Below are 17,308 nucleotides of genomic sequence, written 5' to 3' on the forward strand. Positions count from 1 at the left end.
TAACATGTAAGAAAGTTTTAAAGCGAATAAAAGTTGAGCAGCTCTCAGAGGTGAACTGTAGACTAAAATACACAGAGATTATTGAAGAAAAAATGAAAGAGTTTGAGAACAGGAATCAAACCTTGGAGATTCAGTGGCAAACTCTTAAGAAAACATTGATTGATTCTGCCAGAGAGGCATGTGGTGAGGTTGTCTGTAAGGATAAAAAAAACAGAACTCCCTGGTGGACACAGGAAGTTAAAGAGGCAGTGAAGGAAAAGAAGAAAGCATACCAAAAGTTCCTGTCAAATAAGTCAGCTTGTGCTCTTAGAGAATATAGAGACAAATGCAAGAATGCTAAACACTGTGTAAAACTAGCTAAACAAAAGTCATGGGAGGACTTTGGCAAGAATATAGAAAATAAATATCAAGAAGGTGGCAAAATATTCTGGAGGTTGTTGAAGAAGCTTAAGAATGGAGGAAAGAGTGCTGTAAAAGGAATTAGAGATGATAAAGGTGACATGAAAACGGGAGAAAAAGATATCCTTGAAGTATGGAGTAATTACTTTGAAAAACTGCTAAATGAAACAAGCAGTGATGACAGCACAGTGGTATAAAACACTGACCAGGAATGCAGTCAGGAATACATATCCATACTTGAAGTAGAAAAAGCCATCAAAGACTTGAAATGTGGAAAGGCAGCAGCAGTAGATGATATTCGACCAGAAATGCTGAAGTATGGTCGTATAAGAGTCTTACAGTGGCTGCACTGCATAGTTCAGAAAGCCTGGACAGAGGGACGAATTCCCGATGATTGGAGTAGAGCTCTCATAGCACCCATATATAAAAAGGGAAATAAAACTGAATGTGAGAATTACAGAGGAATTTCCCTACTGAGCATTCCTGGCAAGATCTATGCAAGTATACTTGAGAAACGGTTGAGAAGAATTGTGGAAGAAAAGCTTGGTGAAGAACAAGCTGGATTCAGGCCAAATAGAGGCTGTCAGGATCAGATCTTCACTTTACGACAAATAGTCGAGAAAGCATGGGAATATAATAAAGATCTGTATTTAAGTTTTGTCGATCTGGAAAAGGCATATGACAAGGTGCCAAGAGAGAAGCTATTCAATATGCTGCAGTCATATGGTGTCAATGGGGCATTATATCAAGCAATACTTAGTCTTTATTTGAGTTGTAAGTCAGCAGTTAGAATTGAATTAAGTACAGGAAGATGGTTTAATGTTAAATCTGGTGTGAGACAAGGATGTACATTATCCCCTCTGTTATTCATTATCTATATGGATCACATTATGAAGGAAAGTGGTATTAAACATGATATAAAAATTGGAGATGTTAATGTCAGCTCTTTGCTTTATGCGGATGATGTTATACTTCTAAATAAATCCGCTACAAGTCTGCAAGATTCTCTGACTAAATTGAATAATTGTTGTAATAGATTATGGTATTTAGGTCAGCAATAACATGACAAAGACAATGAAAATAGGCAGAAGCATTGAAAATGTCAACTGTGTTGTGAATGGAGAACCTCTGGAACAAGTAAAACATTTCAGCTACTTAAGCACAATTTTTACTGAAGATGGTAAATTAAATATACAAATAGACAACAGAATCAGCAAAGCTGGTATGGTGGGAAGTCAATTGAATAAATTCATATGGAATAAGAGAAATTAGTCGGAACACTAAATTAGCTGTATACAAGACAGTGTTCAAACCAGTTTTAACTTATGGATCTGAGAGCAGGATCAGAAGTAAAACACTTGACCAAAGACTAGAGACCACAGATATGACAGTCCTGAGAAAGATTATAGGTGTGAACAGATGGTATCAATGGCAATATCATATTAAAAACAAGGATATTAGGAAAGAACTTGATATTGTCAGCATCCAGGAATGCGTTAGCAGAGCTAATCTCAGGTGGTATGGTCACTTAAACAGAATGGGCGAGGAAAGATTAGCAAAACAAGTGTTCTCTGCCAGGTTGGCAGCAAAACGACCCAGAGGAAAACCAAGATATAGGTGGATTGATACGGTACAAAGTGCCTTAGACGATAGAAATATAAGATCTGATAAGGTTGGAGTCTTGACAAGTAACAGACTGATTTGGAGGAAAATTGTAGATAGGAAATTAATAATGATGTAATGTTTTTCATGTAGTACTATCATATCCTGTACACCCCTTAAGGGTACATGGCAGGAATTTGATGATGATGCTCTAGAAGTTTAGAGCATAGTTTAAACTAAAGTTAGAAGTAATTTCCCTATTGTGTGAGTTGTATATTCAATCTTAGTATTTAATAAACATGCTTGTTATATATTCAAGGGGTGCCACCTGATATTTATTATGCAATGCACTGCTTCCAAATAAACTCAATCCTGTAAGCAGGAAGTTAAATGATAGCTACAATAAGGAGCACATAAATGCCACAGTCATGGCATTTATGCACTCCTTATCGTAGCTATTCTATCATACATTATCGTAGCTCTTTATCGTACATTAATCATTGAGAAAGGGTTTATGTTAGACAGAGACCTACTGGAAGTATTACTAATTCTCATACCTCTAAGAGACCATTAGTGGCGCAGTCATTAACGAAAACAAATTTCTAGTGCTCTCAGGTATAAGAATACAATATTACGAAAGGTAGAGTAAAAGAGAACAGAAAGAGTTGTATTAATACAGTATATAGAAAGGAATAAAATATAGAGCAAAGAAATATATAGATCACAGAAAGATATAAAGAAATAGAATAAGCATACATTTGAAATTGCACAGTAATCAATTAACATGAACACACAACACAGAGAAAAAAACCACAACTGAAAAAAACCACATCCAGATTTAGCTGGATATATATATACGTCCAGCTAAATCTGGATACGATTCAATACATCTGTTGAAAGAACATGGATAAGAAGTGCAATTTGGTTGTTCTGTCCTTTAGAAGGTGCGATAATCCTTCATGCTGTAGAGAACACTTAAACAGATAATCTCACGAAGCTGAGTCTCAGTTCTCTATAACAAAGAACGCATTTCCTTGTTTTATGCTGGGCAACTGGACTCTTAGTTATATTAGAGAGCTAAAAATATAGAAATTATTTTTATTTTCTGTTTTTATTGTACAGTTTATAATTCCAGGACAAAATATAAATCCTTGCATACTTTCTTCACTTAAATATTGCATTACCCTGGAGAACCAATGTTAATGTTTTTGTGCTAATTTTGTTTAATCGCTTACTCGACATAACATTTTCTTTGTTTTTGAAAAAATAAATTCACGATAATTATTTGAAATATTATTTTAAAAAAAATAAAAAACCAGCTGCGACGTTCTTGATTATGTTATTTTTGTTCAAAATCATATTTCGAAGAATAATTCACAGATTTCAAATAAGCCTATTATAAGATTTTTTTTTTTGTAAATAAGAATACAGTTTGCCGAAACTTTGTCTATTAAATTTTCATAGCAGCGTGTGTGCAACAGATTAGAAATTTTCAAAGTAGCACGAATATTTCTTTTCATTACAAAACAGAAAAAGTTTGATAATAAATATTTGCTCTACAATAAAGTTCAACAGATTGAACAATATTATTGCATTATTTCTTTTCTCCTGTGGGAGAAAAACGATAAATCGTCGCTCGTATAATTATAACAGATTTTCTATTGGTAGAAATGGTAAGAAAATAATCATTTGCACTTTCATTTCAAAACACAAAGAAAGAACATTGTAAATTCACCAAATGAAAAAGAAAATACTACATATTTTTCTTCTGTTATTTTCTGATTTTTTTCTTGCAGTAGAAAGAAGAAATTACTGCACATATTTCTTTTGTCAGTACAAGAGTACAAAAATCTGTAAATTGATTACATTATAGCTGATAGAGAATTCATGCCAGAAAAAATATTTATGTAAGAGTTGTAATATCAGCAGATATAATGACATTTTCTTCTAGTTTAGATATGTGACATTACTGAAGTAGTTAAACTTTTGCTACTATTTTACACTAAACTGCATGAGCATGTTCCCGAAGTGATATACATTTGTAACAATTGCCTGCAGATTGAATAGGTCTAACCTCCCCTTCCCTCAACCCAAAAAATAAATGATTATGTAATAGATATGCGCATTTTCTCTTAAAAAATTCAAATATTTTTTCAAGATAATTGTATCAAATAATTTGAATTTTTCAATAATAAAAATGAAACTGATCACTATAAATAAAGAAATCATTTTTCGCATAAATACTGCATCAGCCTGTAAAAGAGATGTCAGCTTTTTTGTGTTAGGATGTCTGAACAACTGAAAATGAAACAAGACATTCTTGCTTGAGGCAATTTAGTGTGACTTCTGGGAAACTTTCTCTCTTGTGTTTCTCAAAAGTAGTAAGATTATTCTAAGACTTTTAGCTTTTCCTCCAGCTAAGAGGATTATTGTCCAGCATTTCTAAGACATATTTCAGAAATAGCAACCAGCAGCAATAGAAGTAGTAATATTTAGATTTAAAAAAAAAAAAAAAAAAAAAAAAAAAAAAAAAAAAAAAAAAAAAAACTGAACTTTCTCTTGTGTGATTTGCATAAACAATTTTACATATTGAAAATATAGCATAGTATTTCTAAATCTTAGAATAATTTCAGCAGACTGCCGATTTTTCAGATGCAAAGAAAGAGTACAGAATTAGAAACTTTGAATATACAATTATTGCTTTATTTCTTTTGTTCAAAATGGTAAACCTGAAATAAGAGATTTTGAATCTGTCTGAAAGTTTTCAAACCAGTAGAAATGTAAAGTAGTTATATAATTGAGTTTCAGGAGAGGAGAGGGATGTCTGTGCGTTGAGGAAGGGTGGGGGGGTTGCAGTAAAAAAAATCTTAAAAATTTGCATAAATTTTGAATCATTCCATACAGGATATCCTTCCTGTTATATTTTCAACATATCTACAGTGGTTAAGCACTGGATATTATAGTAATGTGCATCCTACAAAAAAAAACTGTTGCAATTTTAAGCAAAAGAAGAAGGTGAAGAGTCTCTGATAAAATACCACTGGATATAAATTTTTGATACTAAAAAAGACACAATCTGAAACCGAGTAATGCAGTTCATAATCATTTGTTGTTCATAAAAAAAAAAAATAAATAAAAAAGTTCGTTCCTAAAATTGAAATGTGACGATCCATATAAATGTACTTTGCAAAGAAAGAAAACAAAATGTCATATTCATTTCACTAAATGTCATTTAAAAATATAAATATTTGACAAAATATGTTAAATGCAAACAAACATTTGAAAATTCACGAAAAAAAAATCTATATTGTCAGTAAAGTGAAGGAAATTTACTATTCATCATCTCATCTCATCCGATTGGTAACGGGTTGAGTCCACTAAGAAGAAAGGTTCTCACTTATCGCAATCTTTAGCCATCTCAATCATGACTCTATAGCTGGGTAGATGTGAATGTTCTTTCAGCACCTTTATCCAAGTACTTCTTGGTCTGCCTCTAAGTGTTTTTCTTCCGATATATCCATTCAGAGCTAAATATGGGAGTCTATGAGTAGCCATTCTCTGAATATGACCAAACCATCTCAGTTGATGCTTAATGATTGTGTCTATTATATTATCTGAGAAGTCTAAATCTGTTCTGACTTGATCATTAGTCTTGTTGCAACCAGTGGGTGTTATTAATTTTTCTGAGGCATTTCATTTCAAATGCTTGAAGTTTCTTGATTGGTTGTTGAGTTAATCTCCAGGCTTCTGAAGCATAAGTAGCCGTTGGGATAATAATTGTTTTATTTAATTTTAATTTTAGACTCACTGGGATTTTTTTATTTTTCCATATTTTATTTAGTTTATTCATGTTGGTCCAACCTAGGTTTAGCCTGTGTTTTACTGTTTCCATATTGTTGAGGTTACTAGATATAAGACTGCCAAGATAAACATATTTATTAACTTGTTCCAGCAGGTGATTTTCAAGATTTATAGAAATATTTTCTTCTTCTCTACCTATCTTCATTATTTTTGTTTTATGAAGATTTATTTTCATACCATAAGTTTTACAAGAGTCATTTAAAATATTAATAGTTTTTTCTAGCTGTGGTTTAGAATCTGCTAAAATAATGATATCATCCGCATATTTTATGTGATTAATGTTGGTACCATTGATTTTTACACCTGGTTCATCGGCTATGGTTTTACAGACTTCTTCTAGGAAGAGGATAAAGAGTTGAGGTGAGAGAGGGCATCCCTGCATTACACCTTTCTCGACTCTGAAATTCTCGGTTTTAATGTTGTTTGTTTTAATAAAAGCTTTGGTGTCTCTATAATAATTTGTAATAAATGTTAAAATATCAGAATTCATTTTTACGTTTCATTGCAAAGGCTGATCTGCATCATTTCAGGATTGATTATTTATTTTGGCAGATGTGAAACATTTTTATTTTTGGAAAGAGAGACAATAAATAAATTGTGCAGAAAAAAAAAAAAAAAAAAAAAAAAAAAAAAAAAAAAAAACACGATCAATATCCTAATACATTAAAGGAAATTCCAAGTAACACAGTACATGCAAAATGAAGTGACACAAAAGGCGCTCTACCACAGTTAATCCGATAATGGCTCTAAAATCGCCATTAAGGGATTAACGGCAGTGAGGGTAAATACTTGATAAAAGATAGAATGCCGATGAAGTTTTGATCGATGAGAAATGCTGGGGTCTGGCTATTTCATCAGATGGTAGGAGGGTTAATTATTAATTAATTGTTAATTAATAATTATGAATTAATTATTAATACATTACAAAATAACCAAGGTGTTCCGTGAAAATTTCAAGATGTGCTAAGTGTTCTGTCATAGGAATAATATGGGAACTGCTGACTTAATCAATACTTGATAAAAGGTAGAATGCCGATGAAGTTTTGAAGATCCATGAGAAATGCTGGGGTCTGGCTATTTCATCCACCTCAGCTGATAGGAGGGTTAATTATTAATTAATTGTTAATTAATAATTATGAATTAATACATTACAAAATAAACAAGGTGTTCCGTGAAAATTTCAGGATGTGTTAAGTGTTCCGTCATAGGAAAAATCTGGGAACAGCTGACTTAATCGATTATAGCAAAGGGAGAACAAGAAGGTCAGAGTATTATGTCTGTTAATTGAATGTGTTCTTGTGTGACCCAGAAAATACATAAATGAAGTACATATAAAAAAAAACAATGAACTACAGTTGATTAAAACCGTTTTTTTTTTTTAAATCTGTCAGGCTGTATTGATATCATACTATTTTTAAATATAGCATAGTACAGAAAGTATGGTTTATAAGTCTTACAAATTATAGTTATGATTAGGTTTATTCCCCCCAACCCCTCAAAGTCTGGTATTACAGTTTTCTTACTACTAGTAAGAAAACTGTAATATCAGAAAAGAACCCTAGATTAAAGTTAGTTTAATGATAATCCTGACATTAAATAACAAAGAGTGCAATCATTACAAAAGAAAAATATATCATCTTAAATAATTAAAAAGCAGAAGAAATTGAAAATTTCAAAATTACACAGAATAAAAAAAGAAATACAAAAGATAAATGTAACTAAAATTAAATTTACCAAGAAGTTTAGCTACTTCATCTAGACTAATTATGACTTGTTGTTTCTCGCTTGGATATTCTGGATACAAGAAAAGAAACCTATAATAAAATATATGGACTACTGAATCATAATTATCTCACAGTACTATCTAATTAAAGTGAATAATGATTTGATGTTATTCTAATAAATGGCCAATTCTCACTATAGCAACTCACTCATTGTAGGAACACTACCAAAAAGTCCTGATGAAGTACCATAGCATCATTATTATTATAATCCCCAATCCCATTGGCTTTAACAGGCCTTTAAGGCCCACAACCTTCCAAGCATGCTTGGATTTTGTAACCGAAATACAAGGATAAGATGGTCAGCCCTATGCCTCTAAGTATTCCTGACTGTATCCCTGTATGTGTGTGTTCTCGGGGCTGGTTTGCCTGCTTGCGGGATGAAAAACTCTGCTGTCCATGCTCATGGCTAACTTGGCTATGGCTGAGGAAGATCCTTAAGCTCCTCACGTCGTTGACAGGAATCGAACCTAGGACACTCCTTCCCCGGGCATATGGTTGCGAAGCACAAAGCCACTAGGCTAACCGTGCAGACATTATTATAATGAAAATCCACAATTACAAACCTACAACTATAACAGACTATTCCCTTCTTCTATATGAGTTTGCATAGTGAAAATTAACTGTGGTTAATTTACAAAACCTATTTTTCTTATAAAAATCATTCAATCATATGCCATCAGTACAGTTTATACCATTGCAATAGCATAGTTTGAAATACCTATTACTGAAAAAAAATGTTTGAATGCAAATATTTAAGCTATAATTAATAAGATTATAAAATAATCTTAATGTCTGTTATGATTTAATCACCAGAAATGAATGGCTAGTTGGTTCAGAGCATCGCATATTTGGAAAAATACAGACATGCAGGCTAGCCAAATTCAATATGAAAATATTGAATTTGGCTAGAGATTGCAAATAACTTGGAATTAAAAACTTTTTTTTTTTTTTAGAAAGACCTTACTTTGAAAAATTTAGTGAAATAGCAAACCTTAATTTAATATATATATATATATATATATATATATAGTTTTTCTCACCTACTTTACCATATAAACTATTTATTAAACTGCTAAAAATAGCAGAAAGCAAAAAAATATAATCTATGATGCAACAGTCATCTCATTATTCCAAAAAGCAACAAAAATTAAAATTAAAAAAAAAAATGACAAAAAGAAATCCTTAGCCCACCCATCACCAATTTTTGATATGTATCCTCAAGTAGTGTACAGTCTACTATGATAGTACTAAATCACTAAGTTTACATTATTACTAATCTATCAAAAATTTTCCTCCAAATTAGTCTATTACTTGTCAAGTCCAATCTTGCCATATCTAATATTTCAGTCTCTAAGGCACTTTGAAATGAATCAATTCACTGAGCTCATCGTCCTCTGGAAAAAGACCAGAGGAAGACGAAGACAGTGTTCAAACCAGTGGATCTGAGAGTTGGGTTAGAAATAAAGCACTTAATCAAAGATTAGATCACAGATATGAAAGTTCTGAGAAATATCGAGCAGTCCAAACAGATGGAATCAGTGGAAGAATCATAATAAAAACGAAGATATTAAGGCACGGGTGGCCAAACTTTTAGACGTTGGGGACTACTTACCTAGTAAAAATATCTCTGCGGGCGATTATAGATGCGATTAAAAATTGTATTATTGAAAATGTATTGTTCATAACTTTATTAAAAAAAATAATAATAAAAAATACAAAAATCTAAATAAAATTATACAAAATTAAATATTTGAATTTAATTGGACGATAAACTAAACTAAATGTCCAATTAAATTGGAAGTAAACTAAACATTGCATAGATGCAGCTAAGCAATCATAATCTGGATCGTACGAACTTAAAGAAATTCGTAAACACGATTCCAGATGTTGATCGCTTAGCTGCTATCTATGCTTTGTCTTAATAGCATTCATACATGAGAATGCCAATTCGCACAAATAAATTGATCCAAAAAATGCATGAAAATAAGTGCCAATTCTCCAAATATTTGGATATTTACTTTTGTGGATCAACTTCCAAAAACTATTATTTGAAGCAATTGATTTGAGGTGGATATCGCATTTCATATTTATAATTTCTTCTTCCAAATCTACTCTATTTGTGTCAAGAAATTCATTCAATTTTGAAGCTGTATTCTCAACATTAATATTTTCATTGAAGGGATATGATACAAAAGTAGCAATATCATCGAGCTTACTAATTCCTACAAATCTTACATCAAATTCGTTCATTAAAAGACTTATGATTTCAGCGTGTTTATTAAAGGTGACATTTTGTATATCCCTTGACTAGTTGGCCAAATTTTTAAAATGTTTCAATTTGTACCGCTTTAATTGTATTTCAAGCTCTAGGAAAGGATTAAAAACTAATTTCAATGTTCCAATATTTTGTCTCAGTTACTGAGACATCTTCGGGGATTACAAATAACTCTTGTAAAACACATACACAGAGACAACAGAATACTAAATGAAACATGTGGGTGATTCTTCTAAAGTCCTATCTAGCTGGTGTGCCCTCTGTTGGCATTTGTAGATAGCCCAGGACCTCCAACAATTATTGTTTCCCAAGTTTTATTCATCTGTATTCATTTAATTCAGTTGATTTCTGAGTGCTGCTGCAAATTCTAAAAACAGTCTTTCCTTTTGAAATTTACTATGGTGGAATATGTGGCGGTTTTCTTTCAGGAGATACTGTGGGTTGTATCCAATACATGGGCTGTTGTCATAATGACAACAGCCCAAAGTCATATTGACCAGTCATGGAATGAATAACTCACAAGGGTCCAGCAGATCTTGTAGGGAAAAAACCTCAGCATTTGACAGGATTTTTCACATAGTTGAGTATGGCATGTCCAGTTGCCTTGATATTGCCTGAGCACTGCTGGACCCTTGTGAGTTATTCATTCCATGCTCTACGATGGCAGTTGCAACTTCATCAATTTATTGAGAAATAATCCATTTGCATCCTTGTCCTGGCCACACAGCTAAAGATCAGTCATTTTAAAATCGTAAGATCCTTTTTCTAAGATTTGTTGTCATTGAACCTTTACTCCTATCCCTGAAATGCCAGAATTTTTAAAGCACAGCATTAGCATTACGGCATTGTTGATAGTAGCAACACACATTCCGGTAAGGTAGATCCATAGCATTTCAGTCCTATCAGAATGATGCGAATCCTTTTTGGTCTTTCTTATATCAACCAGCTCGGTAGTGAAAAATTATTCTAGCATCAATAGCCCACTGGTGAAGAATTTTGTACTTTTTTTTTTTTGTAAATCAAAACCCCATATTTCAGAGTGTAGTTACAAAAAGTTCAGTTGAATTTTCAGATAATCATCTTTAATTATGGCCACCGTGTGTGTATGTGCATGTGCACGTGCGTGCACAAAACCTCGACATAGCCCACTTCAACATGGTGAAATTGCTGGTCATCTATGGACAGACACAAAAATCAATTGAACACTGTATTGAAGAAGACATCCAAGATATTGAATACAACAGGAGTGAAGTCTCAGCTTTGTCATCATGTTTTGTAAATGAGACTTCAAGTATTACGGGATAAATCTGAACTATTACACTGTTGCTATGATACAATGGAGAAAAACATCTGGGAGTCATTGGCATTAGATACTAAACAGCTAAATACAGTCAACCTTCCTATAACGCGGTACTCTTATAACGCGGTTTCCGTTTAACAACATTCCATCAACTTAATTGGTTTAAGAAGATTCTCTATAGCATGAATTTATCTATGTGTTAAATTTTTACAGTTGAAATTAACGGGGAATTCCCTTCTTTTTGGTGAAGGTACATCACCATTTTCCAATTTCAGTTATCAGGGAATTCCACTATAAGCGAAGAAATGATGCGAGATTGTTCACAGTGCTCTGTTTTAATGCTTAAAATAGATCGTATGATTGGCTGTTGCATATTTCTGTGAATTTTTTTTATCCAATAGCGCTGCCGAACTTTCGCTGTTGCAACCACCCACTTTGTCATCAATTTTAAGTGCAACTTAGTAGGAAACTGTCTGTAAATCCGTGCAGACGTACATATCATGATTAGTGTTCAATAAAGTGCCTTTTGCTCGCTTAATTTGTGTTATCGTAATTGGACAACATTACACAATACTGTAGGTAATATTTTTTATTTGTTGTAATATAATAATAATAAAATAATTGTTAACCCCAGGTTTGCATAATGTCAGACACAAAAGAAACAAGAAAACAGTTAAAAAGAAAGTTTATATCTCTTGAGGACAAAATCCAAATTTTAAATCATTTAAAGGGTGGTTTCCATATAAAGCGGTACGAATCAATCTGATTCGTACTAATTCTGAGTTTCTTATAGCGCGGTTTCCATATAACGCGGCACGAATTAACCTGGTTTGCATGTTAAATCTGAGTTTCTTATAACACGGTACAAATTAATCGCGTTATAGGAGGGTTGACCGTATTAACCAAGGTATCAACTTGTCTGATACATCCCAGCCTTCATTAGACAAATATGTGCACCTGAATTAGTAAACACGCACAGCATTCTGAACAATGCAACATACAATTAGAAATATTTTAAAATAACAATGTCTCTTCTATAACTACATAATAGTTTCACTTTTGTTAGGACTTACTGTTTTGTCTATGAGTTAGTATGTTTACACCTGAAGAAATCCTGTACAATTAGGATGAAATGGTGTGTAAATAATTAAAATAAATGTTACCTTATTCCAGTGTTCTGCCTTAACTCTTAGTCACATGCTCATGAACCATCAAAGTATACATATTTTTATATATAGTGTTTAAAATTATTAACTGACTTAAACACCAAGAAAAAATACAAGAGATTTAATAAGATTTCACTGCTAGTTTCATCAGAAATGCAGACTTCGTCAGGTAAATACAGTACCATGGAGAAAACAACATCTTAAAAATATATTGTACTTTATACAAAACAGAGTTAAGAACAAGTGGTAGTTGCGTTTCAAATCGAGTCCGAGCGTTAGTTGTAGTGTGAAGCAATGTGTGTGTGAATGATATCATGAGTGCCCCAAAACTGGATTACAGTGCTATGTGAATCGGGTAGGCTGTAATTGAGGTTGCTGTTTAGATGGGCAGGGTTGAGAGCTATTTCTTTGGATTCCAAGATATGGCTTTCTAATTCATCGCAGCATTTACGTTTGTCTGAAGTTGAGTTCCAGTCTATTTGAAGTTGTCGTCCTTCAACATTGGTAATGGCTGAGAATAAAACATGGCTGGATAGGAGCACTAGCACGCACTCTGTTATAAGAAATGTCACATTGGTTTTCTTCTAATTGGAGAGAGAGAGATGGACTTTTCTGTCTGGCCATAATATGGTTTGCCGCAACTGCAAATGATTTTGTGTACTCCTGGGAACTGAAGAAGGTTGTGTTTTACTTTAGATTGACTGAGGTAAGATTGGAGTTTTGGAAAGGTGGAGAAATATGTTTTAACATTAAATTTCTTCAGGATTTTCGCTAGTTTAGGAGAAAGAGAACTTGTATACAGTAAGGAGATGTAGGCTGTTTGGCTTGAGATATCTTCATTACTATGTTGATTATGTACATTAAGATGATTATAGATATTTTCAGGAGAGTAACAGTTATTTAAGAATCCTTTTGAGGTAACTAAGTTCTTGTTGAAGTTCCTTTTCTTCTGATAACAAGGATCTCACCCGAAGAGCTAATGTGTAATTCCTAATTTCTAGGGGGGGGGGGAGTGGTGAGACAAAGCATGTAGGTATCTATCGGTGTGTGTTGACTTTCTAAAGATAGAAATCTTGAGACCATCCGTTGTTATAGTAAGTTTTATATCTAGAAAATCTAAAACACAATTAACTTCTGTTTTGGATGTGAAGTTTATATTTTGAGGAAAATTGCTTAAATGATCCAGAAAGGTTTGTAAGTTATCTGGGCATTGCTCCCAAATTAGAAAAATGTAGTCCATGTAATGTAGCCAGATTTTGGGTTTTAGTGTCACTGAAGAAATGGCCTTTTCCTCAAAATCTTCCAGAAAAATGTTGGCTAGCACCGGAGACAACGGGCTACCCATTGCCAAACCACTGTTCTGTTTGTAGATCTTCTCTTTTTGTAGATCAAGTTATCTAAAAAGATTTATCTAAAATTTTTTTAGATAACTTGTTTTTTAAAAGCCTAAGGACATCCTTGGTTGAAACGTTGGTGAATAGTGAGATTATGTCGAAGCTTACCATTCTGTTTGCTTAATTGAGTTGGATGATCTTTATCTTCAAGACAAAATCTGCTGAGTTTTTGATATATGAAAAGGATTTTCCTGTGAGATGTTTTAAGGAGGAAGCGAGATATTTCAAGAGATTGTATTTAGGGGAGTCAATGCCTTCAACTATTGGTCCAAGAGGAGTGTTTTCTTTGAGGATCTTCGGCACACCATATAAAATGGGGAATAAGTGGACACAGAGAGCAAAGTGATAGGTGGATATTCCTAAGTAATTCTGAGGTGGATTTGAGAAGATTATTTGTCCGGTTATGAAGTTCTCTCGTGGGGTCTCTTTGAAGTTTAGAGTAAGTATTACAATCTAATAATTCACTGATCTTCAGGCGATAATCGGATCTATTCAGGATTACAGTCACATTCCCTTTGTCAGCTAGCAAAATGATGATATCTTTATTATTCTGCAGTTGATGAATAGCTTTTCTCTCCAAACAGATGTTGTCAGTGGGAGGTCTACTCTTGTCGACTGCAAATATAGCTTCTATCCTAAGTAGGTTTGTATCCTGTGTTGGTAGATTGGAAGAAGCTTTTTCTATTTTTGTAAGTTCTTTAGGAATTGATCTAGGTAAAGGGACAAAATTAAGCCACATGGAGAGTACATTTATTTCTGCCGTTGTAAGAATATATAAAGATTTATTAACAACAGCATTGTTAAGAGTGTGAAGCGATATTAGTGGATAAATGGTTTTGCGTACGTTTGAGGGAATCAAATTTCCTAATTAGTTTATATTTATTGATGTTTTGGGTTCTAGCAACAAAAAGGGCACTAATAGATTTAGTCTCATTCCAAGATACATTGTCTAATGAAGACTAGGCTGTTTTTTAACGTACCTTTTTTTTGAGAACCAAGAAGCTAAACTATGTTTAGTATCCATAATCCTATCTGCTAAAAGTTCTAGTTTGGTCTTGTGATAAATAATATGCGCTCGTTTTGTATGGATGGACTCTTTAAATTGTAAGAACTTAGGAGTGATTCAATGGAACTTACATCTTTTTAAGAACACAAGTCTATTTATGAAAAGTTCAATATTTTTAAGGGTCTTCTTGTACTCTTTTATGAGATGTTGAATATCCTCGTCAGAAGGAGTATGGTTATTTACAGAGTAACTGACTCGGCTAATATGACCTTTTTAAAATTATTAACTGACTTAAACACCGAGAAAAAGTACAAGAGATTTAATAAGGTTTCACTACTAGTTTAATCAGAAATGCCGACTTCGTCAGGTGAATACAGTACCATGGAGAAAACAACATCTTAAAAATATATTATACTTTATACAAAACAGAGTTTAGAAAAAGTAGTAGTAGTGTTTGAAATTGAGCTCTGGCTTGAAGCAATGTGCATGTGAATCATATCATGAGTTTGTTAAAACTGGATTACAGTGCTATGTGAATCGGGCAGGCTGTAACTGAGATTGCTGTTTAGATGGGCAGGGTCATCTTTCTAATTCATCGCAGCATTTATGGATGTTTGAAGTTGAATTCCAGAGTCTTTGATGTCGCCGTCCTTCAACATTGGTATATGGCCGAAACGTATCTTGGAATCCAAAGAAATAGCTCTCGACCTTGCCCATCTAACCAGCAATCTCAGCTACAGCCTGCCCGATTCACATAGTCCTGTAATCCAGTTTTAGCGCACTCATGATATCATTCACACGCACATTGCTTCACGCCAGAACTAACGCTCGGTCTCAATTTCAAACACAATTACTGCTACTTGTTCTAAACTCTGTTTTGTATAAAGTACAAAATATATTTAAGATGTTATTTTCTCCATGGCATTGACTCCCGTACATATAATCTCTCGAAATATCTTGCTTCCTCCTTAAAGCATCTCACAGAAAAATCCTTTTCATAAGTTTCAGTAAGGAAATACCGTGAGTAGACATATTACTAACTATCATTATAATGGAATTAACTCACATCAATTATTCTTTATTCGTAGAATTCCTACACATAAAGAATAACTGACGTGAGTTAATTCCGTTATTATAACAGTTAATAATTCTTTTCATATATCAAAATCTCAAATGATTTTGTCTCGAAGATAAAGAACATCCAACTTAAAGAAGCAGACAGAATAGTAAGCTTTGACATAATCTCACTATTCACCAATGTTCCAACCCAGGAAGTCCTTAGCCTTTTAAAAAACAAGTTATCTAAAAAGATTTTCACCTTACTTGTGCATTGTGTGGATTCAGGATACTTCTTATTTGAATAAGTATCCTGAATTATCCAAATTAGGAAAATGTCATCCATGTAACGTAGCAAGATTTACAAACAGAACAGCGTTTTGGCAATGGGTAGCCTGTTGTCTCAGATTCTAGCCAACGTTTTTCTGGAAGATTTTGAGGAAAAGGCCATTTCCTCAGCGACACTGAAACCCAAAATCTGGCTACATTACATGGATGACATTTTCCTAATTTGGGAGCATGGCCCAGAAAACGTACAAACCTTTCTGGATCATTTAAACAATTTTCATCAAAATATAAACTTCACATCCAAACCAGAAGTTAATTGTGTTTTAGCTTTTCTAGATATAAAACTTACTATAACAACGGATGGTCTCAAGATTTCTATCTTTAGAAGGCCAACGCACACTGATAGATACCTACATGCTTCATCTCACCACTACCCCCACAGAAATTAGGAATTATTTCCACACTATCTCTTCGGGCGAGATCCTTGTTATCAGAAGAGGAACTTCAACAAGAACTTAGTTACCTCAAAAGGACTTTCTTAAATAATGGTTACTCTCCTAAAAATATCTATAATCATCTTAATGTATGTAATCAACATAGTAATGAAGATAACTCAAGTCCAACAGCCTACATCTCCTTACCATGTATAAATTCTCTTTCTCCTAAACTAGCAAAAATCTTGAAGAAATTTAATGTTAAAACATATTTCTCCACCTTTCCAAAACTCCGATCTTACCCCAGTCAACCTAATGAAAAAAAAAAAACCTTCTTCAGTTCTCAGGAGTATACAAAATCATTTGCAGTTGCGGCAAACCATATTATGGCTAGACAGAAAAGTCCATCTCTCTCAGATTAGAAGAACACCAAGGATGACAACATCAAATAGCCTGGAACTCAACTTCAAACATCCATAAATGCTACGATGTAGAAAGACGTATCTTGGAATCCAAAGAAATAGCTCTCGACCCTGCAATCTAAACAGCAATCTCAGTTACAGCCTGCCCGATTCACACAGCACTGTAATCCAGTTTTAACAAACTCATGATATCATTCACATGCACATTGCTTCAAACCAGAGCTCAATTTCAAACACAACTACTACTTGTTCTAAACTCTGTTTTGTATAAAGTATAATATATTTTTAAGATGTTGTTTTCTCCATGGTACTGTATTCACC

At 33.3% G+C, this 17,308-nt stretch overlaps 1 protein-coding gene across 4 annotated transcripts in view; it reads right to left on the reverse strand.

Moving 5' to 3' along the window:
• LOC150109078 (uncharacterized) overlaps nt 1-17,308 on the reverse strand; it is a 324,345-nt gene that overhangs the window by 196,637 nt on the left and 110,400 nt on the right. For all 4 annotated transcript variants that reach the window (XM_090411522.1, XM_090411531.1, XM_090411541.1 and 1 more), the window contains exon 4: nt 7,597-7,676. In XM_090411522.1, coding sequence (XP_090267648.1) covers nt 7,597-7,676 — 80 coding nt within the window. The remainder of the gene's footprint in view (nt 1-7,596; nt 7,677-17,308) is intronic.

The sequence above is a fragment of the Typopeltis vanoorti genome, chromosome 2 (genome assembly GCF_054136105.1).
Source record: "Typopeltis vanoorti isolate ZY-2024b chromosome 2, IOZ_Tvanoo_1.0, whole genome shotgun sequence".
Taxonomy (NCBI): domain Eukaryota; kingdom Metazoa; phylum Arthropoda; class Arachnida; order Uropygi; family Thelyphonidae; genus Typopeltis; species Typopeltis vanoorti.